The following is a 23068-nucleotide window of genomic DNA, read 5'->3' as shown; positions in this document are numbered from 1 at the left end:
CAGGTCAGCAGATGTCTCCTTAGAGAATAGATGTCCGATAGAAGATTGTGAAAGAAGATGAAGGTGTGAATGAGATCCCATCTAACTGCAGAGAATGAAGTTTCAGTGGTCATCATGAAATACATTTTGTTTCTGAAAAGAGGCATCAGAATGATTCTCTTTGAAACAAGTGGTTGCAAAGAAAGAGCTGCAGCCAAACTTGACCTTCAGGCCTGATCTTTCTGAGCAGCACAGTTATTTAAAAAAAATTAGAGAGGGTATATACTCCCCAGTATGCCCCAGGCCCCACCTGTCTTTATTGTCTTACTTCATCTACCTAACTAGATCCTGAAGAAATGAGAATTTAAAGACCCTGACTGACCTAGCTGATTTGGCTCAGTGGACAGAGCGTTGGCCTGCAGACTGAAGGGTCCCAAGTTCCATCTGGTTAAGGGCACATGCCTGGGTTGCAGGCTCAATTCCCAGTGCAGAAGGCAGCCAATCAATGATTCTCTCTCATCATTGATGTTTCTGTCTCTCTCTCCCTCTCCCTTCCTCTCTGAAATCAATAAAAATATCTTTTTAAAAAGTCTGGTAGAGTGGAAAGATCCTGAACCTGGGAGGAGGGAGGCCTGGGTTTGCTCCCATCCAATCTCCTTCCTCATCTAGGATGATTTTATTGTCATAAAATTGAAGGTCACTGCCTACACCACGATCTAGTAATTGTAGACTGTTTTTGGTCAGAGAGGAAGATGGTCCTGAAATGGTCATCAACTCACAGCAGTACTTTAAAGCCAAAGAAATGGGTGTGTTAAGCAGTCTTGGCAGAAAATGTTCATCAAATGAATGATAGATAATAACCACTGGCATGGATTCAGCCCTGATAATGGTGTGTAGACTGTGAGCTCTCGTGGCTCCCACCTAGAGAATCTGTCCATCTCTATCAGCAGGCGCCCCTCTGAGAGGGGCCTGGGAACCATGGCCAGTGAAGTTCAAGGGCTGGTCTCCTCCCGGGAGTCACAGGCCTGTGATATGTTGCAGGTCCCCCCGGGTTACCCGGCCTGAATGGCTTGCACGGTTTAAAGGGTCAGAAAGGAACCAAAGGAGCTTCAGGTAAGAGGAAACCCTCCGTGAGAGACTTACCTGCAATCAGTGGACCTCTGGTAGGTATCTCCTCACTTCTCACAATGTGAGTTGTGACGCAAGGAAACTGGCTTAGCACGGAGACACAATATGGGACTCCTTTTAGTGCTGAAGATGACTTATATGAAAAGGACACTTGAGAAAACCCAAAGTAAGAGGGGATGATTGGTAACAGTGCCTTTTGTTGATGTTGCTTAGGATGATCTCTCTACTAAAATACACTGGGAAATTGCTTAGGTGGGGCAAGATTTCACAATGTTATGAAGAACAAATAAATAGTCCAGATTTCTTTTTGTCTTGTTTTGTTTTAGGTGAAGTATTGCCAAGTACAACCATGTGGGTCTCATTAGCACTTTTAGCATCTCTCAAACAGCCTGCTGCTGAAACAAATTACCTGAACAAATTACTGTTACTTTTGACATAGCAAATAGATAATTATCAACAACTGCATTTTAGTTTGTTCCGGTATCTTACCTAATAATAGACAAACATGTAAATTGACCATCCTTCTGATACATTCACCAGCCAATCAGCAGAGTATGTGAATTAACCCAACAAAGATGGCCGTTAATTTGCATACATAGGTGCCCAGTGGCCTGGGTCCCAGGAACATCATCGGCACCCAGGTCACTCCGAGGTAGGCCCCGTGTGGGCCCTGAGCAGTGTAGGAAGGGCCTGAGCCAGGGGGCTCCGGGGCAGGGGCAGAGCCGGCCATTGGAGCTGCGAGGGCGCCCCTGCCCAAGCCTAAAGCCTCAGCCAGAGGTGTTAGGCCTGGGTGGGGGGCGGAGCCGGCAATCGGAGGGGTCTGGGGGTCCCCTGCCCAGGCCTGACACCTCTGGTCTAGGCGTCAGGCCTGGGCGAGGGGCCGATCCGGCAATTGGAGGGTGATGGGGGTTGACATCTTTGGCTGAGGCGTCAGGCCTGGGTGAGGGACTGAGCTGGTGATCCGGGGGAGATGGGGGTCCCCTGCCCAGGCCTGACGCCTCTGGCTGAGGCATCAGGCCTGGGCAATCGGAGGGTGATGGGGGTCAACACCTCTGGCTGAGGCATCTGGCCTGGGCAGGGGGGGCAAGCTGGCAATTGGTGTGAACTACAGAGGAAACACCTGTTCTGACCGCTCATTGGCTAAGCTCCCCGTTTGCTACTGGTAATATTCTTAGTAACTTGGGTAATAAGAATCCAAAAAGGTGATCTAGGGTTTTTCACCACACTCCTGGCGAAAAAAATAAAGTCTGCTGCTGGAGGGCTAAGAAATGTCATATCCTGCCCTAGCCGGTTTGGCTCAGTGGATAATGCCTCAGCCTGCTGACCACAGGGTCTGGGTTCAATTTTGACCAAGGGCATGTACTTAGGTTGCAGGTTCCTCCCTGGCCAGGGCCCAGGTCAGGGCTCATGCAGGAGGCAACCAATCAAAGTGTCCCTCTCACATTGATGTTTCTCTCTGTCTTTCCCTTTCTCTTCCACATTCTCTAAAAATCAATGGAAACATATCCTCAGGTGAGGATAAAAAAAATAATAAAGAAATGTCATATCCTATGAAAGACACATCTTGAAAATGCCTAAAGAAAGTTGTCATTTTTTCATGGTAAAGGGACTGGAGTCCGTGTTGATGAAAAAACCTTGGCGGCTGTGGTGACTGGCAGTGGCTGCAGCAGTGGGGTGATGGGGCTGGTGCCTTCCCCTGATCAGCCTGGTCACCTCCCACAAAGGGAGGCAAGACTGTGGCTTAGGCCCGCTCCCCAAGGGGAACAGGGAGCAGGCCTAAGCCATCACTAGGACATCCCCCGAGGGCTCCCAGTATGTGAGAGGGGGCAGGCTGGGCTGAGGGACACCTCTCCCCCATGCATGAATTTCGTGCACCGGGCCCCTAGTTTTAATATAATGCACATTTGTTGCATGACTTTCTCAGAAAAATAGCTTACCATCAGACAAGGTAGCTGGAGTCAGACACACAGATTTGAGGGACTGTGGGAAAAGGGTTGAATTGCTGTGCTGCTAGATTTGAGTCTGTTGAATCTTTATACAGTTTAGAAGGCCAAGAAGTAAAATTTGGGCCATGTAGGATTCATTTAGTGGCTGTTCTAAATAGTCTGATAATATGTGTCCCCTCCAAACAACCAATGATGCTCCATCTTTTCAATGTGAAAGTTTACAATAATTCTATTTACATGTCAGTTTCCACCTTCCATTTCAAACCAGTTTATTCATAATTGCGCATTGTTGGATCTCATCTGTTTTTACTTTTTCCATTGTAGAGGTTAGACAATTGGTATTGTCACTGGGTTGTTTTTTTAAATATGGAAAATAATTATAAAGTAGATCAAGCCTATGGTTGACCAGTATGATGGGTTTTAAGAGAGTAGATGGTCAAATGGGAAACGTATGCAGCCATTTGGGTCACCATTGAAGCTGAGGTTGGTCTCAGCAGAACCAGCTGCTTCCCGGTCACACCCCGACCACTGGGACAAACAGGGAGAAGACACAGTGCTAATGCTGTCTTCTACATTAAGGTTTGAATGAAATGGGCCCACCCGGCCCAATGGGAATGCCTGGGCTGAAAGGGGAGACAGGTGACCCCGGGAACCCAGGAATTTCTCCTCCAGGCCTTTTTGGAGAAAAAGGTCCGCCAGGCCCTCCAGGTAAGAAGCAGAATGCTTTGACCCCCGCCCCCCTCCATACTGAAATCAAAATTTCCAAATGTGATGAGGCTCACATCTGGACATGTCCATCCTCAGGGAGACCTGGACCTCCTGGTCCTGTAGGTGCCACAGGAGGACCTCCTAAGTGTGATTTTCCTGACCCCGGTCCGCCTGGAGATCAAGGACCTCCTGGCCCCGATGGTCCAAGAGGTACGGGAAAATCCTGGCAAAGGTTGGTGATGCCCCTTCCCTGAGATGCTGCCAGCTCTGTAGGGAGGGAGGACCAGAGGATGGCAGAGGAGAAGCCCCTTAGCAGCCCCGTTATTTGGGCAGATGGAAAGGTGGGGGGGAGGGGGCAGCGGTGGGCTGGCAGGACCATACCCAGGAGAGCCCAGGCCCCTCACTCTTCTATGACACCCCATCAGACCACCTCTCTGTGAGTACAAACTCTGAGTCAGAGCAAGCCCTTCCCATCACCAGCCTGACGTTGTGTGCAAGGCTGTAGCAGGGGCAGGGATCTCATCCTGCCTGTGGGTGTCTGCACCTGCCCCCTAAACCTCTGCCACTGGCCCAGAGTGACAGGGCCCAGGCCTGGCATACACACAGAGACAGAGCTCTCCCTGTGCTGCCCACAGTCCATTTCGCTCCTCTCATCACTTCCCAGGGATAAACTCCAGCAAGGCCATATTTAACCAATGGGTGGACCAGAGCTGGGCAGGGAATGGGGGAAGAGCGTGGCTCAGTGCAGTGTTTTGCTAAATGCAGATCATCACATTCCTCCTAATCAAAGAGAGACACAAACCACCATCTTTAAGTGTTAAACATTTTAGTAAAGGTGGGGTTACAGTATTATATAATTCTATTTTACTACAAAATAAAACTGCTTAAAACAGCATAGTTTTAGTAGAATAAAATTTGGGCTCAATTTTTATGTGTAGACACTTGTTTTCAAATATGATTATAACAGTGAACATTTCTTTCACATCAGCCAGATTTTCTCATAAGTATATCATTTATTCATCTGTGTATCTATCTATCTATCTATCTATCTATCTATCCATCCATCCATCCATCCATCCATCCATCCATCCATCCATCTCTCTATGTAATCTACATACTTACCCATCTACCTGCCCACTCACCTATCTATCATCTATATCTATCTATCTATCTATCTATCTATCTATCTATCTATCTACCTATCTACCTACCCACCCACCCACCCACCCACCTATCCTCTACCATATTAAAGCAATGGGATAGCAATGCAAACAAAAGGAATGGCTCTGAAGGAAAGGAAGGCTTTGCTTGGGTTCATTTTGTCCCAACAGCCACTAACAGACTACTTACACCATTTCTCAGGCTCCACGAGACCTACTTTCTGTTTCACTTCTGACGCAATTGATTTTCTTATTTTTCTAATTCCTTCCATCCCTTGCTTGCAAACCATTAAATTCCTTCCCTTCGGAAGCTCTCCGGCAGCCAGCGCACAGGCTTGTCTTTGACTGAAAGAACCTCTTGCCTCCTCCCTGTGGCCAGGACCCCCCGGGCCTCCAGCGCCCCCTGGGAGCATTGACCTTCCGCAAGGGGATCCAGGAGACTGTGGTCTGCCGGGGCCTCCAGGTCCCCGGGGCCCGCCAGGCCCTCCGGGACCCAAAGGCCTCCCAGGATGTGATGGAAACGATGGCCAGAAAGGTATGAACGCGAGTTGTTCCTTAAGTAGTACGTGAAGGCTTCTGCTCTCTTGCCACTGAGGGTCTGGAGTACTGGACCACCATGACCTAATTCTTACTTTCTGTTGAATCAGTGGCTATATTGCCCAATTGTCCTTCCTTTCCAGAGAGTCCTAAAGTTCAGGTAATTGTTGGACAAGTAAAATGAGAAATACAAGTTCATCTTTAGCCCCTAAAAGCATACGTGGTAATCTTTTAGACCAGAACTGAACAACAGAAATATAATGCTGGCTACATGTAATTAAAGACGTAGGAGGTGGTGAGCTTGATTTAAACCGTGCAGGATGAGCAGGACTTCGTGGGCGGGAGGAGGAGCTGAGGCAGCACGTGCCTGGCACCGAATGGCTGGTGGGGGAAACTGAGAGTGAGAAGGAGAGTGGTGGGGACTCAGGTCTGGGAGTCTGTTCCCCAGGTAGCACAGCGTCTTCCCTAATTTTCCTTCACTTGCAGTCCTTTGTCTCCAGAGGAAGTTCAGGATTGCAGGGCCTCTCGCTCTCATTTAGTTTTGTCTTGATCATGGGACCATTTCCCTGAGTCCCTTTGATGGATTCTGGGGTTTCCCTCACACATAGGCAGTTCTCAGTTTTACAAGAGAAGGTGAGAGACTGCTCTCCACCCTGAGCGAACTTTGCCCAGCATTTGTTGGCGTGAGCCTCTGAATCCAGTCCATCAAACTGTCATCACCTGGTATTGCTCCGTTCCACTGCCCTTGTTTTTATATGTTCCTTTTAGGACCAATGGGGTTCCCAGGGCCACAGGGGCCACATGGACTTCCAGGGTCACCTGGAGAGAAGGGTGTACCTGGCCCTCCAGGCAGACAAGGGCCCCGTGGGCCTGCAGGTGAGCTTCTGATGCCTCCTCCTCTCCACCCAGCAGCCCACACAGGGCGCTTCGCCTGAACACTTCCTCTGACAGTCATCTTTCAGAAGCAATTCTTCTGAAGGCAGCAAATTCTTCTGAGTTCAGTCCTTTTGAAATAAACGTTGTGTTTACTTCAGGCTGCACTACAAAGTCTCCTGCTTGGTAAACTAATATTTATTATTAGAATGGGTAAGTTGGAACATTAGGGGTGGATTTTACACATACTATCTCAACCACGGATCAATCTGTGTTCCCTCACCCAAGAGGCAAAGACTGAGTTGGTTATTGTTCTGTGAGGATTGCATAATCAGTTCCTATCCCTGGCTTCCCATTGGTTTTGCTAGATGTTTTATTTAATGTTTTCTGTAAAGTGCATTAATGCCTATGAAGTTGAAAGGCTATTTAATTTAAACCCCATAGACAACACGTTTTCATCACAGTGTCAAAATAAGCCAAGGGATTGTTGAAAGGGCAAACAGACGTGTGTATCTGAGATGGGCAGAAGTAATATCTCTCAAGATCTTAAATCAATATTATGATAATGTGGTGTCAGTTCAGAATATTTGGCAATCTCCTAAATTAGCACTCTAGTCCAAAGAATAAATAAACTGCACTGCTCTATAGTGGATCATAGTTCAGCATGACAGAGAGCTTATACTCTGATTCATCTCATATTTCCTTTCTTTACATAACCTATAAAACTTGGCAAATTAATATGGAATTTTCAGAAGCCTTCAAAATAGGCAGAACTTCTAAATACATTAAATTGGGGCATATTTTCCATAAAAAAATCAACTCAAATTTTATGTTGCGCAAGAGTTTCATTTCAGGTTTTTCTAGATATGAAAACTCCATTACTAAATCGTAGCTGTTCTGGTCAGTAACACTATGGGCTATTTTTTTATGTTTATTGATTTTAGAGAGAGAAGAAAGGAGAGGGAGAGAGGGAAACATCGATTGGTTGCCTCCCATACATGCCCTAACCAGAGGTTGAACCCGCAACCTAGGTATGTGCCCTGACTGGGAATCGAACCTGCAACCTTTTGGTGTATGGGACGATGATGCTCCAACCAACTGAGCCACTCGACCAGGACACACTATATGGACTTTTGAATGTCATGCTGCTTGCCTTCAATGCTGTCTTCAACTTATTGTTTATGTTCTCAAACAATCTATTTCATGTTTGTCCTAATTCATGATTTAAAATCTCTTTCTACCATATGAAAATCATTGTGCGGCCTCGGTTTTTGCCTTTGGATCTCTCCAGGTAACAGAGGTAAGCGTTGCTATAAAATGAATAATTTCCTCTAAATCTTATTTCCAGCCATCTCTATATTTCCATTTTTCACTGCATTTGGGAGTCAAAGTTGTTACATATTTATATGCGGGGGTCCTGTAATTATATTAGGTTTTAATGCCTTTGCTTGCTCGTTACAGATATAGTAACCCCGTATTAGCCTGTCCTCTGCTGAGCCTCATTGCAGGTTGTCAGGGACTGTGCAAACGCAGCTTCCATAGTTTCCATTCAGGCACAGAGTGTGCGGCTTTCTCTGTCAGATGCCACGGTACCCACCAACAGAAGCTTCTTTTATAAACTCCACAGTGGAAATGCCTAGAACACCCCTAAAATCAGCGGTATTAGCAGCATGAAAAGACGGGTCCTTAACACCCAGTAAGGGGCTGCGACAAGCCTTTCCTGGGGCACCAGAAGGCCATTTTCAAGGAGCAAATTTCTTTGTGTGTTAAAACGAAAATGCTATTATTCCTTTAAACCGAGTGTTCGTTTAACCCCCCACAATGCAAAAGCAACATGTTATTTTCTGTCTGGCATTTTCAAAGAGAATGGAGTTTCTCAAAAGAAGGAAAGCAAAGCTGTGAACTCTCGCATTTCTTCCTTCCTGGCACCTGGTATTAACCCCCATGAAAGTTGCCCTGGATACAGGTGCCATATATTTTCTCTACGGTGCATAAAAGAGATGTTTTGGCCTCTGTCTTTCAGCTTGTGGTTTGTTTAAAAATAAAGAAAAGCAAAATCATAATTTTAAAAGGTCCTGCTCTTTTAAATGTTGATGTTTAAAAATTAGTTATATATTTAATGAGTTTTCACTCCAACCCTTTTACTGTCTCTCTCTGACTGTCTGTATCAACTCATTTGAAGAAACATCAAAATCCTAAATCTGAAGCCCCAGCCAAATGCATCCCCACACCCACTCCCCTTCCCTGCTTCCTCCATGCCTTCACCACTGGTGAGCGATCCGATGACGCAGGGAACATGGGACATAGTCACCTGCATTTCTCTCAAGTTGCTCCCAATGGAAGAGACAAGTTTTATGTTCAGTTCTCCATACAGTAAAAATGCATGCAGCTCTGTGTTGCTGTGGTTTCATACAATATACAAAAGAGGCTAAATTCCAATGTCCTTTTGGGTTCAAATTCGATCTGCACAGGCACATTAACCACTGGGTAGACTAAAATGATGTGATTGTGGCATTTTCTTGCTGCTTTATCATTGCTGTTCTTAAAATTATTTTGCACATTTGTATGAATTTTAAGAAAACCTGTAAACAGGTTTTAAAATATGCTGCATTCCTTGGCATTTACCATACAGATGTTAAGAGCTCTTAAGGCAATACGGTGTGGCCGGGAAGAACACAGGTTTGGAGCCGGAACATACTGGATTCTAATCTAGACCCTGCCACGTGCTAGCTCAGATACGTCACCCATTTAGCTGAGCCTGAGCTTTCTTTCCGGTGACACCCTAGTAACAGCAGCACATATACCCAAGCTGGGAGCATGCAATTGTAAAGCACTGAGCACAGGGCCTTCAGTACATGTTAGCTATTCCCATTATTGCTTAGGGTTATTCTTTCTTCTTCCTTGTGGATTGTTTGCAGGGAGATTGAATGAAGCTTTAGAAAAAAATGCCTTAAAGATGTGAATGTAACCAAGAAGAAAGACATCTCAAACATTTAGAACAGTGGTTCTCAAAATGAGAGCCCAGGGGGCACCACTGGCCTCACGGGAACATGTTAGACGTGCCGTGGTTGGGCCCGCCCGGCCCTGCTGCCTCAATGCTCCGGACTCTAACAGTCTGGCCAGATGATCCAGATGTGCTAAAGTCAGAACTGCAGCTTTGCCCTGGTGCTTCACAGTCCTGGCCCACACTGGAATCATCTGGAGAAAAATTACTGGTAGCTGGGCTCCATCCCCAGAAATTCCTGTTTAATAATTCTAGGTGGGTCCCAGCACCAGTACTTTTTAAAAACTCCCCAGCTGGGTTTATTGGGCAACCCAGCTTGCAGGCACTGCCCAGGCCACATCTGAACCACTTCAACCAGAATTTCTGGGGCGGGATACAGACATCAGTATTTTATAACTGCCCTGGATAATTCCACTGTGAACTCAGAGTTAAAAGTCATGCTTTAGCACCTATATTAATCCCGAAGGTTCCTCTCTCTGAGTAGCAGACACGATGGAACCCCTCCTGGCTGCAATGTAGAGTGATGAATTAGACAGATGTTAAGCTGAGCATTAGGAATACCTCTCCCCCCACCACCTGTGGCTGGGTCCCCAGTAAAAAGTGGCCTAAAGATTGAAAATCCTGTGAAGTTCACCAAATTATTGCTGATTCAACCAACCTTCATTATTTCATACTTTTTTTTTTTTTTTTTGCTTCCTAGGAGGTCCCATTCACTTACTTAATTATTCAGTCAGTCAGTCATTGGACAAAATGCTTTCTGGAGCTTACAAGGGCTGCCAGACGTTCTCGATAAGTGTAGAGTCAGGAGCCCGTCTCTCTAACTTGAGCTGGCAGAAGGAGCTTGTTCATAAGCATTTGAATTCATCACAAAAGTGGCAATTCCAATTTCAGGTGAACAGGGGCCACCTGCAGATTTGGATGCCTGCCCCCGAATCCCGGGGCTTCCTGGGGTACCAGGCCCAAGAGGACCAGAAGGAGCCATGGGGCCCCCCGGAAGGAGAGGCCCTCCAGGAGCAGGTAGGAGCCTGACACTGATTGTTCATTATTGATATATACTAGTACATATTGCTGACGTGAAAACTCAGTGTTTTTCCATGTAGGGTTTGTTTGTTTGTTTTTTGAGCCTAAACAACTAGTGAGGATGAAGTAATGAAAATTTCCTTCCCCATGTCTATTTTTTTCTACATTTATCCCAAGGTTTAATCATATACTAACTGGATTGCCGGGGTCCAGCCCCAGCAGGTCCAGGGGTCCCCAAAGGTGTGGACGGAGTCGGCGAAGAGGGAATGACACGGAGACAGTGTTCAGCAGCCTAGCCAGGATCTCTAGCCAGGATCTCCAGTCAAGTTCTGGTCTGGATCTCCAGAGAGGTTCTGCTTAGGATCTCCAGCCAAGTTCTGTGTCCATGTTCTCTTGCTAGGTTCTCCAGTCAGGTTCTGTCCAGGTTCTCCAGCCAGGTTCAGTCACCAGGTTCTAGTCAGGTTCTCTTGCCAATTTCTGTAGTCAGGTTCAGTCCAGGATCTTTTGCCATGTTCTCTCCAGCGAAGTTCTTCTGTCTGTAGGTTCTGTGTAGGTTCTGTCTGTAGGTTCTCTCTCCTAAGTTCTGTGTTCTGAGTTCTGTGTGTTGCTGTCTTGTTACATCTGTATTTATACCAGTTGATTCAATCCTATCAATCTCTATTACAAAGGTTAGGGTGTTTCTTATCTCCATTCCAGGGAGTAAAGATTATGTAGCTTAAGCATGATTGTTTGTAGTTAAAGTGATTAATTACCCGCCTGGCACTTAGTTAAAAGGTTTTATTCCCTCCCTAACTTCAGGGGAAAATCCCTACCTGGGGATTCAACCTTTCTCGGAGAGGTGACCTTGGTTAAAACACAGCGCCAAGAAGGTGAGCAAACATATTAAGAACCGTATGCCATATATGCCAGGTCCCTTGAAACAGCAAGGATAGACTGGCTCCCGGCACTGGATCGTCTTGCCCCTTCCATTTCTATGTTGAAATTCTACTTAAGTCTTCTATATTTGGGCAGCTTGTGGACATGAGGTTTTGAAACTTCTTAGCACAACAGAGTAGATGCTCTGTTCAATGTCAGTAATAGCTGCTGACTTGATTTTTCAATGAAGAACAACTGAATTTGGGCTCCCTGGAGCAGAAACAGTGTACAAGCAGAGAGAAGGAGGTGCGTTCTCGGAGGAGCAAGAGGGAGAAATGAGGGAGGTTCACTCTAATTATGGCAATGACTGCATTGTTTATTTAATTGACTTGAGCATTGCTCAGTCCTCGTCGGGGCAGCAGGATCCTTCTTTAAGGATTTAAACTAAACCATTCCTTTGAAAAGTATCCTCCAAATCATTTATTTTCTCTTCTCATATCTCCACGGCACTGGGTAATTTACTTAGTGGTTAGGGAGTCTGGGCTGGTCCTCTGGTGGTCACTGATCTTTTCGGACCAATCGGCAGTGCCCCTGATTCTAGAAACCTGTGTGCAAATGATCCTAAGAGACACAAGGCCATGACAATCTCATTTCCCCCACCGCCCAGCTGTGGTGTTAGCTCTTTTCAGTTTAGGGCCAAAGGAATTGGGAGCAGGAATTTTGCACCACCTGCTTTTCTCCCAGGTAGTGGAGGGCCCCCGGATGTCCCCTCCGCTAGAGTCTGAGTAGTTCTGGGGCGGTGTCAGCTTCGGACCCCTCCTGGAAGTGGTGATGGTGGGGCTGTTGTTTGTACTTGCTGCGTTGCATCTGTGTTTGTGCACCAGGTTAACTGGCGTCCACTGGAGCCACTTTCTCTGACAGCCCACAAGCCCTGGGAATTGGCAGTCGCTTGCCCTCTTTGCTTTGGCTCTCAGCACAAGGATAAAGCTCTTAGTCAGGGTAACTCATCTCTCAAACTGCTTTTAAAACCAAGCTGCCTTGTTGTATATATTTTTTCAGAAATGAGAGCTGCCCTCCCCCCAAACTTTACAAAATAACTTCCAAGCAGAAGGTATAGCCTATAATGGGGTTCTACAAATTCAGTTCATGTAATGCTTCCAGACTCTTTCTACTCTTCAGAAAGTAGTAGGTGTGGGCAGTACAGATGTGGGTAAGATGTTCTTTCCTGCCCCCGCCCACGGTCTCACAGCCTCAGGGCAGACATGGCCAGCAGAGCGTAAGTCATGCTCAATGATGAGAGATAATAATTTGTGTTTTAAAGGAGTTTCAAGGGAAAGGCATTATGAGAGTGATACCAGGAGTGGTGAATCCTGTGTGGAGATTGTAGAGCTGCTAAGACCCCAGCAAGGGGTGGCATTTGAGTGGAGCCTTTGAGAAAAGATTGGGCTTAGAGGAACCAGAATTGTCCAACAGGGAGACGCAGGAGCACAGATGGGGGCAGGTTGGCCTAATAACCTGGTAACAAAGAGCCAGCTCCATCCTTTCCACTCAAAGTATGGTCATGCCCCAGACCTACTGAATTACTAGTAGAATCTGAATTTTAACAAGATCTCCAAAATATTGCAAGTATGTTCAAGTTTGAGAAACGCTAACTATATTATATGAATGCTGTCCTTAAAATTCAGTTAAGAGTGACACCTTCCCTCATGGCTCAGTCCTAGCTGTAGGTTAAAGTCACCTACGGGGCTTGCAAAAGGCTGATGTCTGGGCCTCATCCCAGACCAATAAAATGCAGAGGGAAGCAGAGCCCAGGTGTCAGGGTTTTAAGGAAGCTCCCCAGATGGCCGTGGCAGGCAGCCAAGGTTGAGACCCACTGCTTCATGGTGGCTTTGGAAAATAACCAAGGAAAGTAACCGAGAAGAAAAAAAATCATCTGGGCAAATTCTGTACACTTTAACTTAGTAGTGATCTTGGGCACATACGAGATTCTTTCTTCATAGTGAGCTTCTGACCGGCCGACAGCCTCTGGGCCCAGGTGTGCTCACCTGTCATCTCCGATTCCGCCCAATGTGGGGTCAGATGGGCTCATCCAGCTGCAGGTGGCCACAGAGGTCCTTCTCTGGCTTCCTGTGCCCGCCCCTTATTGATGTCACCGACCCTGCCTCCTGGCCGGGGGAATTCCCCAAGGCCACAGCTTTGCCACAGAATGTGATGATGTTAAATCAGGGCTGCCCCACTCCATAGCCCAGCTTCCTCCTGTGTACCTACTTACAAACCATGCTTTCTTCTGGACTCCCCTTCTTTGATGGGTGCCCCTGGCCACTATTATAAAGGACCCCTCTTTTCCTTGGTCCCCTCTTCCTCTTCTTCCTGCTGACTACCCTGGATCCATTGGTCATACTGTCCAGTTGCTAAAAAGTGAGGAGTCTATTCTGAGGGTCTGAAGTGGCCCAGCCCTGACTGACTTGGGTCATCTGCAGGTGGGAGGGGCTGCAAACACCCCCCCCCACACACACACACACACACAAGGTTGGCTGTGAAGGATCAGCTGCCACTAGGAAGTCCCATCTCTACTTAAAATGACATTGTTAGTTTCCTCCCGTTTTCCCTTCACAATCTTTCTCATTGCTGAGCTGATGAAACCAGGCACATAACCAAGTGTTGCAGCTGAGATCTACATAGGAAAAAGCCTGCCTGCTCTTTCCTGCCCCAGTGAGCGTGCGTCACAGCCACACTCAGTATCACTCGGGTCTGTTGAGGGGCCTCCACCACGGAAAGTCTAGTGCTTTTCTCTTCACACGTCTCTGATCTACAGCCTCTCCTTCCCGGGTGGCTTCAAAGGCTGAGGCTCCCGGTGACAAATACCAGGCGGTTTCCATTGTGGTTGGAGCTGTTACTGCCTAATGGACGTGCCCACATCCTGTTGAGGTGTGTTTCTCTTCAAGTCACATGGGACCCTCTCAGCGGAGGTCATCCGTCGAACACTGGCGGGCTCTCAGATGTCATTTTATTTTTTAAAGCAAGTTCCAGGTAGAGAGTAAGTCCAGGTAGTGGGAAGCTCTGGGCACACAACTCGGGCTAGCAAAAGCCTTCCTTCCCGTCTTCAGAAATGTCACCCACCTAACTATTACTCTGTCTTCCCTAATGGGAGCAAAGCCACATGATAATGTCTGGTGAGAGAACTCTTCTCTCAGATCCACAGAGATCTCCCCACTAGACATCTCAGGGGGACGCCCTTGATCTCTTCCATGAGAAGCCTGGTCACTGGCTTGTCTTATCAGCACATAGGCAGCCCCTTCCAGAGAGCACAGTGGCCACTTGTTGGAATCATCTCGTTGGGTGGAGAGAGAAAGGATGCTCTGAGTTCAATAGGGTTAGGGTTAGGGTTAGGGTTAGGGTTAGGGCTGGGGCCCTGTGTTCCCCCAACCCCCCACAATAACAGATATGTTATTTGAAGACAGCTGATTTGTGGCAGAGAGAGAAGACAGAGAAGGAGAGAGGGAGAGAGAAGAAAAGAGAGGGAGAAAAGTAGGGAGGTAGAGAGGTTGAGAGAGAATGAGAGGGAGAGGAAAAGAAGAAGGGAGAATAACTGAAGACTGGAAGCCTTGAGAGGGCTAGTAAATTGGGGAACTAGGGCTATTGGCAATGCACTGCTTCACAGCAAGGACCATGCCTGCTACTCTGAGCAAAGGGCATTGTGGTGTCTTGGCCCAAAGTAAGAAAACACTTAAAGAACCCTTCGAGCACCAATGTGACTGTGCCTGGTCCCCCAGCGCACACCCGCCAAGGAGTGCACCTGAGCTCTGTGCCGTGTCATGAAGCAGGTGGCTGAGGTACAGCCTCTGGACTCGGCCAACCTGGGCCCCTTTCCTGTCCGCGTGTGACCGGCTCTGCAGCAGGTCTGAGCCTCAGTCTCCCCACTGGTAGTCTAGCACATGAGAGTACCTGGGCACATGACTGCTGTCAAGGCTGAATTAGATCATCCACCCAACAGGATTGTTGTGGTACTTAGCACTCTATAAACATTCAAAAAAGCCTATGCAAAAAAATCGCTGTTCTTATCTGGCTCCAAATTTAACTTGACCCCTAGCTGAATCCTATTAAATTTATTCATTCCTTCATCCTGGCTTTTTAAAAAATCAGTATTAGGATAATATTTAATGGTAAAACCCATACATGTTTAATGTAAAAAAAATAAAAGGTCAGATATATAAGAATATGAAGAACATGTGAAAACCTCTCAACACTTCCTGGTCTGGCTTCAGATCCTGCCTCTGCCCCTTATTGGCTCTTTGGCCTTGATTAGCAAGTTGATTGGCCTCTCAGAGCCTCAGTCACCTCAGTGCCAAGTGGAGACAGTAGTCACTGGAGGGTGAAATGAGCTGCGCAGTTCAGGTGGAACAGGTGTACACACAGCGAGTGCTGCGGCCAGCAGGTGTCACATGGCCTCACACTGCCACCGTGGACTTTGTGCAGGGTGCAAAGGAGAGCCCGGGCTGGATGGCAGGAGGGGTGAGGATGGCATCCCAGGGCCTCCTGGGCCTCCGGGACACAGAGGTGACATGGGAGAAGCCGGCTGCCCTGGAGCACCAGGTAAAGAGTTTCAGTTTCTTGTCTTTCCTCTGACAAGCAGATCTGAGAACTGGGTACGGGATCCCCAGCTTTCCAAGCTGATCTGTGAAAAGCATTGGCCTCAGACACCAACTCACCAGGTGTCAGGGAGATGGAAACAGCAAGAACAAACCAGGCGGTATCCCCAGGTTCTGACTCTCACCCACCCTACAAAGGAGTCAAGGCCCTGTCTCCAGTCCAGTCTTTTCCCAAAGCACTGCACCTTATCACAAGAGGCTCAGCCATCTCAGAGGCCCCATGTGCCAAGGCAAGCCTGGCACCTGCCGTGTGACCACCTTTGAGAGGCTGTGCTGAGGATCCTGGGATGATGGAGGGTTCTCACCCTCGATTCACCCGGCCTCTGGTTTTCTGAGTTCACTTCATCCTAGTGTACAGCCATCGGTAAATGTATATAGCATGCAGGGCTCCTTCCTAAGGAAAACGTTTGGGAGTGGGCATTGTGTGAGGGGAGAGAGAAGACTCTTCTGGACAGAAAGGTGAAGTATAAGGCACCAGGATAAATGTTAGGCTCCAGGGACCTAAAGACCACAGGGGTGAGGAGGGCTGGGCGGACTCTGTAACCAGAAGGAGCCCTGCCTGAATCCACAGCTCAGCCTGGGCCTGTGGTTGCCATGTGGACATGCAGCCCCCTGTCCCCTACACTCTGCTTTTCAAGCCCAAGACCTCACCTTGGAAACCCTGATTGGGTCAAACAAAACCCAGCAGCAGGCCTGATCCAGTCCACAGCTATGACTTTGCAAACTCTGGTGTGCAATGCAAATGGCTCGGAGAGACTGGGGATCTTCCAGAAACAAGTTAAAACAAAAGCCTTTTGGTTGTAAAGTCAAACTTCCCCTTTTGCTCTTGGCAATTAGAAATCACCATAGGCTTCTTCAGTCGGTCAGTCCCTGAGGGATGCCAGAGGGGACAGGCCCTGCTCGCATGCTGCAGGCCTCATTATTTCCCACCTGCCACTGAGAATTTTGGAACTAGGCCTTCCTCCCACGTCCCCCCTTATAAAAGATCAGAAGTCCAACATGTGGCTCCCAAGCCTTTGTCCTTCTTAGAATGGGCCTGACACTCTGCCAGAACCACGAGACAGGTTCTGGAAGTTTGGGAAGACCAACTTTCCCCCGCCCAAATATAAGCAAAAGTATATTTAGAAAGTCACAGAATGTGAGCAGTGAGGAAGTGAGCCAGCTGGGCTGCATGGGCGCAGGAAACAAGTTAAAGAGGCAAAAGAAGGGCCCTTGGAGCTTAGGAGAAAGCAAAGAAGAACATATGCCTAAAGGCAGAAGGTTCAGGTCCCTCTAGAGCAGTGGTTCTCAACCTTCTGGCCCTTTAAATACAGTTCCTCATGTTGTGACCCAACCATAAAATTATTTCCGTTGCTAATTCATAACTGTAATGTTGTTACTGCTATGAATCATAATGTAAATATCTGATATGCAGGATGGTCTTAGGCGACCCCTGTGAAAGGGTCGTTTGACCGCCAAAGGGGTTGTGACCCACAGGTTGAGAACCGCTGCTCTAGAGAGAGAGAGTGAGAGCAGGCCAGGGAGACCAACTTTAAGAACCACCTTTTTGGCCGGGCAGGTGCCCTGTCCAGGCTGGAACAGCTGGAAGATCACACATAGGTGTGCCATTACCCTGTTCTAGTTCTTTCTCAGCGCCCATCACTTTCTAACATATTTCACACTTTACCTCTATATTGCGTATTGTTTGTCATTTCTCCAGGTAGAGTGTAAGCGCCAGGAGGGCAGGGCGTTTTGTCTGTTTTGTTTTTATGCTAACACAGCCCAATGCCTGGAGGTTGGTTGGAGTACACGTTTGCCGAGTGAGCAGTGTGCACAGATCGCAGGGGTGTAAGGGAGCACTCTGGCAGTGGGCCCTGCTGTGCTCCTCTCTCTGGTCTGAGTGCTTAGCGATGCACCGGACAGAGGTGCTCAGAAATGTTTGTGAAACTGACCCCCCTAAATGGCCTTCATTGTTTTCCTTTATTCCTCCAGGCCCTCCTGGGCCCATTGGGGATCCTGGGCCCAAAGGGGTCGGCCCTGGATACCTCAGTGGCTTCCTCCTGGTTCTCCACAGTCAGACGGATGGAGAGCCCACCTGCCCCATGGGCATGCCCAGGCTCTGGACGGGCTACAGTCTGCTCTACGTGGAAGGACAGGAGAGAGCACACAATCAGGACCTCGGTACGTACAGAGAGCTGGATGCCCATGTGCATTGCCTAAAAGTAAAACTGTTGGGTTAATTTTATGAATTCAAAAACATCAAGTGATTACTCATCTTCTTTGGGATTTTTTTCTCTATTTATACTACCATGTTAATTCTCAGTGAAGGCTATTAAATCTGTGATCCTGTGACGTGCCAAAGGGATCATTCTAGCTACCATTATTATTATTATCTGGCTGGTTATTAGTTTTTAAAAACTTATACTTAGTGAGTTGTAACTCTGATATAAAAGGGGATTTTTCACTTCCCCGTGTAAATTATTTGAATGTAAATGGTGTATTGGCAGCATCCCGATGCTTACATGGTGTGGCATTCCCCAGCACCAACTCCCTGCCCACTCCCACTGAGTTTGAGGCATCCTTGGTACTTCTTATCAGTTTTCAATGGCAGATTTATGAGACTGACTTCAAGCCAAGAGTTTAGGCACCCGGGTGCTAGCAAACACTGTCATTCCCAGATAATGAAGGTTGGGGGCGGGGGGTGGGGGGGAGAGGAGGGAGATGCCTGCAGGGATGGGTGACAGGGGAGGGGGGGGAGTTTTGTCACTGCTTTCACTGGGCCTGACCCCTCACTGGGCTATTATGGTCAAAGGGTGCAGGCCTGGAGGTGGCAGCTACTGACATGTCCCTCTCTATCTCTCCCTGGGGTTCAGCCATGGCCTTTCCCATCAGAGGGGCCAGGGGAGAGGAAGTACGCTCATATCTGACTGTGCTTGCTTCTCTTCTCTCCTTTTTGCCGCCAGACTTTCTTGCCTGGCCTCGCCAGCAATCTCACTTCTCCGTCCTGGTCGAGCCAGAGCGCATATCACAAAGCTCTGCAGAGCTACTGGGGGAAAATCCAAGCCCCTTAACCGGACTGACAGCCCACATGCTGTCTGGTTGACCTCTGGTTGAGAAAGAGACACACGCAGACCTCCTCTCCCACCTCTCCGCCCTGAACGTCTGAGCTCGCCGAGCTCCCTGCTCCCTCAGTATCTTGACTCTGTTTACTCTGCATCTTCTTTGAATAGTCGTCACCATCTCCGAACCTTCGTCTTTCAGGTCCTAGCTTCAATCTGGTTAGCCTTCCCGTAAATCCCAGCCCACAGTTCTCATCCATAGGGCAGGTCACGCTGCATTTTCATGGCCTGTGTACTCCTCCAGCCTCCCCCCAGGCCAGGCCAGGAGCCTGGGGAAGAGAGGGGTGCTGTGGCTCTTCCTCCCGCACCTGGCTGCGTGATGCGTGGCTGTGGGAATGAGGGCTGGCCCACGGGACCAGGGAGGTGGCAGAAATGGTCAGGCCCATACCCACTTTCGCCAGCACAGAAGTAGACTTTGTCCAGGGCCTCCATGTGTCCAGACCACATGTCTATACAGAGCACATGCAGGAGGTCGCTGGGCACGCCGGGACAGGTGGCTCAGATGCCAAGCTGTCTCTTCTCTTTCCCAAGGTCTGGCGGGGTCTTGCCTCCCCGTGTTTAGCACACTGCCCTTTGCCTACTGCAACATCCACCAAGTGTGCCACTACGCCCGGAGAAACGACAGGTCCTACTGGCTGGCCAGCGCCGCGCCCCTGCCCATGACGCCGCTGTCGGAGGAGGACATCCGCCCCTACATCAGCCGCTGTGCCGTGTGCGAGGCGCCCGCTCAGGCGGTGGCGCTGCACAGCCAGGACCAGTCCGTTCCCCCGTGCCCGCGGGCCTGGCGGAGCCTCTGGATCGGGTACTCCTTCCTCATGGTGAGTCCCCACACCCCGCGGTCTCGTCACAGCCTCTGCTGTCCCCCCCGCACAGTAATTCTGTGAACTCAGGGCACATGGGCAGCAGCAGGACATGCGGTCATTTTTCCTCACTGTCAGTTAGGTTGTTTTTTTAATTCTACTTGGGTAGCATTTAGAAGCTGGAGATGATTCAGGCATCGGTGAGAATGGTTGAATTTTGTGTGCACCCAACTCATCTCCATTGCACTTGCCCTCAGCAGAGCTAGTCTGGTCTTCGTGGAACCATTTCAGGAAAAATGAGAAAGTCAGGCCCAGATCTCAGCATGTCCCCGACTGGGTCTGGGGTTGTCTGCGTGTGTCTGAGCCCTAATTCTCTTGTTGTCCTGGCAGCACACAGGCGCTGGGGACCAAGGAGGAGGGCAGGCCCTCATGTCACCCGGCAGCTGCCTGGAAGATTTCCGAGCCGCTCCCTTCCTCGAATGCCAAGGCCGGCAGGGAACTTGCCACTTCTTTGCAAACAAGTACAGCTTCTGGCTGACGGCGGTCAAACCACACTTGCAATTTTCCGCAGCACCTTCGCCAGAAACCTTAAAGGAAAGCCAGGCCCAGCGCCAGAAAATCAGCAGGTGTCAGGTCTGCATGAAGGTTAGCTAGAGAACCCAGGACTCGCCCACGTGCCACTGAGAGACACTCCCCAGGGGCTCAGTGGTCCTGGGCCGTGCTGGGATTTAATGGTGCTCATTTTCGACTCCTGTGATAGCGGTTCGTTCTGTTGGATTGCGTTTATTCCCACAGTATTGTATTTCTCTGTTCTGGACAGATTAAGCAAATGCTATGTGTATGGATATGGTTGGACCCACCAATCTAGATGAAACCCAGATCTCCTTATTTTATTGAGGAGGATAGAAGAGCTAGCTTTATCATTTTTTAAAAAATGCACAGAAAGGCAAATAGGTGATAAAGTCCAAATGGCAAGCTACATTACTGAAAACTCCATTCATTGATTAATAGCACCTCAAACAATTAAAGTCAGTTACTCTGGAATACAGGGGGGCTTTGGGATGGATTTTACAGGAAAAAAAATACATAGGCCAACAAATGAAACTGGAAAGTAGAGTTTTCCAACATTTCAAAATGATTTCCTCTGTAATCTATTTTTTCATGTACTTTAAATAATGGTAAAACCATGACCCAACGAGACTTAAACACAAAAAATCCACACAGCCAGCATGAACAGCTCATTTCAAAGCACACTGAATCGCTGTGCCAGAAAGGACCACGCGGCCGTATTCCGGAGATGTGGCATTAGCATAAACACACTGCAGATGAACGTAAAACATTATGTTCTCTGCTGCATCTGTCAGAGAATGGAGATGCCTACTCTGGCAACCCGTTTGAAAAGCAGCAATTATGGAAAAAATATATTCAATGAGGGATTAAGAGCCTAAAAGCTGTTAATGAATATTAAGACAGTGATTCACAAAAATTGACTTCCCATGGCAGCGAACTTCCAAACAGGCAGCTTTTCCCCAGTCGGGGTCCAGCTTGTCTTCGGTGCGTGCGTGCTAATGGGACGGGAGCCACCTGGGACTTCCTCGGGCAGCACGCGGCTCATACAAAGCATCGCGCTCAGGTCCCCAGCGGCCCCTGCAGAGCTGGCTCACAGCCCACAGTGGACACTCGGCTCCCTGCACATAATAGCATCTCACCCGGGGAAGTGACAGAGCTATCATTATGCACTTCCAAGAAAATGAAGGGCCGACTTCATTAAACCTAGGTAAGAAGATTCATTTAAGTCACGGTCACCCCACCAGGAAGAAGAAAGAACAGTGTTATCTTGAAATGCAACAAAGACAGCCTACAATTTGAATTTTATGTTCTTGTTATTTTCATAGGAGCATCCTGGTTTCCCAATTTTAAAAACATCCTTATATGTTCTATCAGTATTATACCAAGGCAGCGGTTTGACATTTGGTATTAACATTTTCTACAAAAGTTTAGGAGTTATGTCCATTTATAAGGAGTAGTTTTCTGAATAGCAAAGGCTATGTTTTCTGTTTTGGCAGGATTTCAGTGGTCTAGTCACAAATATCAAAAGGCTTGTTGAAAAATATTTTTAGGAAACTTGCCTTTCTCATTTAAAAAAAAGTCACTTTAGAGAAAATGAAAGACATTTCTCATGAGAGAGTGACACTCATTTTAGTGCTATTTCAATGCACTTAAAATAATTGAGAGAAGGAAAACTCAATTAAAAGTTTGTTTATAAGAAATAGTTTCCTGGCCAAACATTGATTAGGAATGTGCCCTTTTACGCAGAACACATTTCAAATGAGTCTTGTATGAGGTGTCCCTGGATGATAATTTATTTTAAGAATACTTTCCGGTAAAAATAGAAAATATGTGCATTTTAAGATGAAACACTTTCTTGAGTTCATTTGACCCATTCATTGATGTTCTTAAACTATGGTATGGCATAGTACATATTTTTAAGCACCTGAAATTTAAGTCAATTTCAACCTTATTTATACTTATAATTTTCTGTCTCCAAAAGCTTTATCATATATTACCAAAACTCAAGCACTCTAAAAATTTGTCTTGTTCATTTATGAGCTTGGTATGAGAACATTTTCTGAGAAGAGGTAAGGGTGAAAAAGGAAACATCAGAAACATATTTAAAACACTTTAACTTCGGTAGCATCAACTTTAATAAGCTTGCCAAGTAAACTTTGTAAAAAATAGTTTGCTCCACGGTGAGCCTGGGATGTTTTGAATAATTTGAGATTGTTCAAAATACTGGTTTCATACATAAGAGCCCTTTCAAAATGTAACAAAATGCTTCCTTCTGATTTTTAAAATATATATATTTATTGATTTCAGAGAGGGAAGGAGAGGGAGGGAGAGATAGACACATCAATGATGAGAGAGAATCATTGAATGGCTGCCTCCTGCATGCCCCCAACCGGGGATCGAGCCCACAACCCAGGCATGTGCCCTTGACAGGAATCGAACCTGAAATCCTTCAGTCCGCAGGCTGACACTCTATCCACTGAGCCAAACTGGCTAGGGATGCTTTCTGATTTTTTTGGGGGGGGGGGGAGGGGGAGCATTTTAAATTATCTAGATGGAAAAATAACTTCTTGGAAGAGAAGACTGAGTTGTTTTAAGCCATTACTTTCTCCTCCTGGTCATATATCAATGCACTTTGAAATGTCCTTTCTCTGTGAAGGATGGACAAAGCTCTCAGGCTATTCTAACCCATCACAGATGGTTATCAGTACCAAAACCTCTTCCCAAGAGCCCCTCTCCCGCTT

The 23068-nt window shown here is 47.5% G+C and overlaps 1 protein-coding gene across 1 annotated transcript in view; it reads left to right on the top strand.

Moving 5' to 3' along the window:
- COL4A4 (collagen type IV alpha 4 chain) overlaps positions 1–22849 on the top strand; it is a 94821-nt gene extending 71972 nt beyond the window's left edge. Inside the window, exons 37-47 of the mRNA XM_059703355.1 lie at positions 1021–1092; positions 3633–3761; positions 3858–3971; positions 5301–5456; positions 6227–6334; positions 7623–7631; positions 10227–10352; positions 15687–15803; positions 17831–18019; positions 19489–19775; positions 20148–22849. Of these exons, the coding sequence (XP_059559338.1) occupies positions 1021–1092; positions 3633–3761; positions 3858–3971; positions 5301–5456; positions 6227–6334; positions 7623–7631; positions 10227–10352; positions 15687–15803; positions 17831–18019; positions 19489–19775; positions 20148–20411 (1571 nt within the window). The 3' untranslated portion in view covers positions 20412–22849. The remainder of the gene's footprint in view (positions 1–1020; positions 1093–3632; positions 3762–3857; positions 3972–5300; positions 5457–6226; positions 6335–7622; positions 7632–10226; positions 10353–15686; positions 15804–17830; positions 18020–19488; positions 19776–20147) is intronic.
- The last annotated feature ends 219 nt before the right edge of the window (positions 22850–23068 follow it).

This window comes from Myotis daubentonii, chromosome 7 (genome assembly GCF_963259705.1).
Source record: "Myotis daubentonii chromosome 7, mMyoDau2.1, whole genome shotgun sequence".
NCBI classification, from domain to species: Eukaryota; Metazoa; Chordata; class Mammalia; order Chiroptera; family Vespertilionidae; genus Myotis; species Myotis daubentonii.
This window is presented reverse-complemented; position numbering and strand designations above follow the sequence as displayed.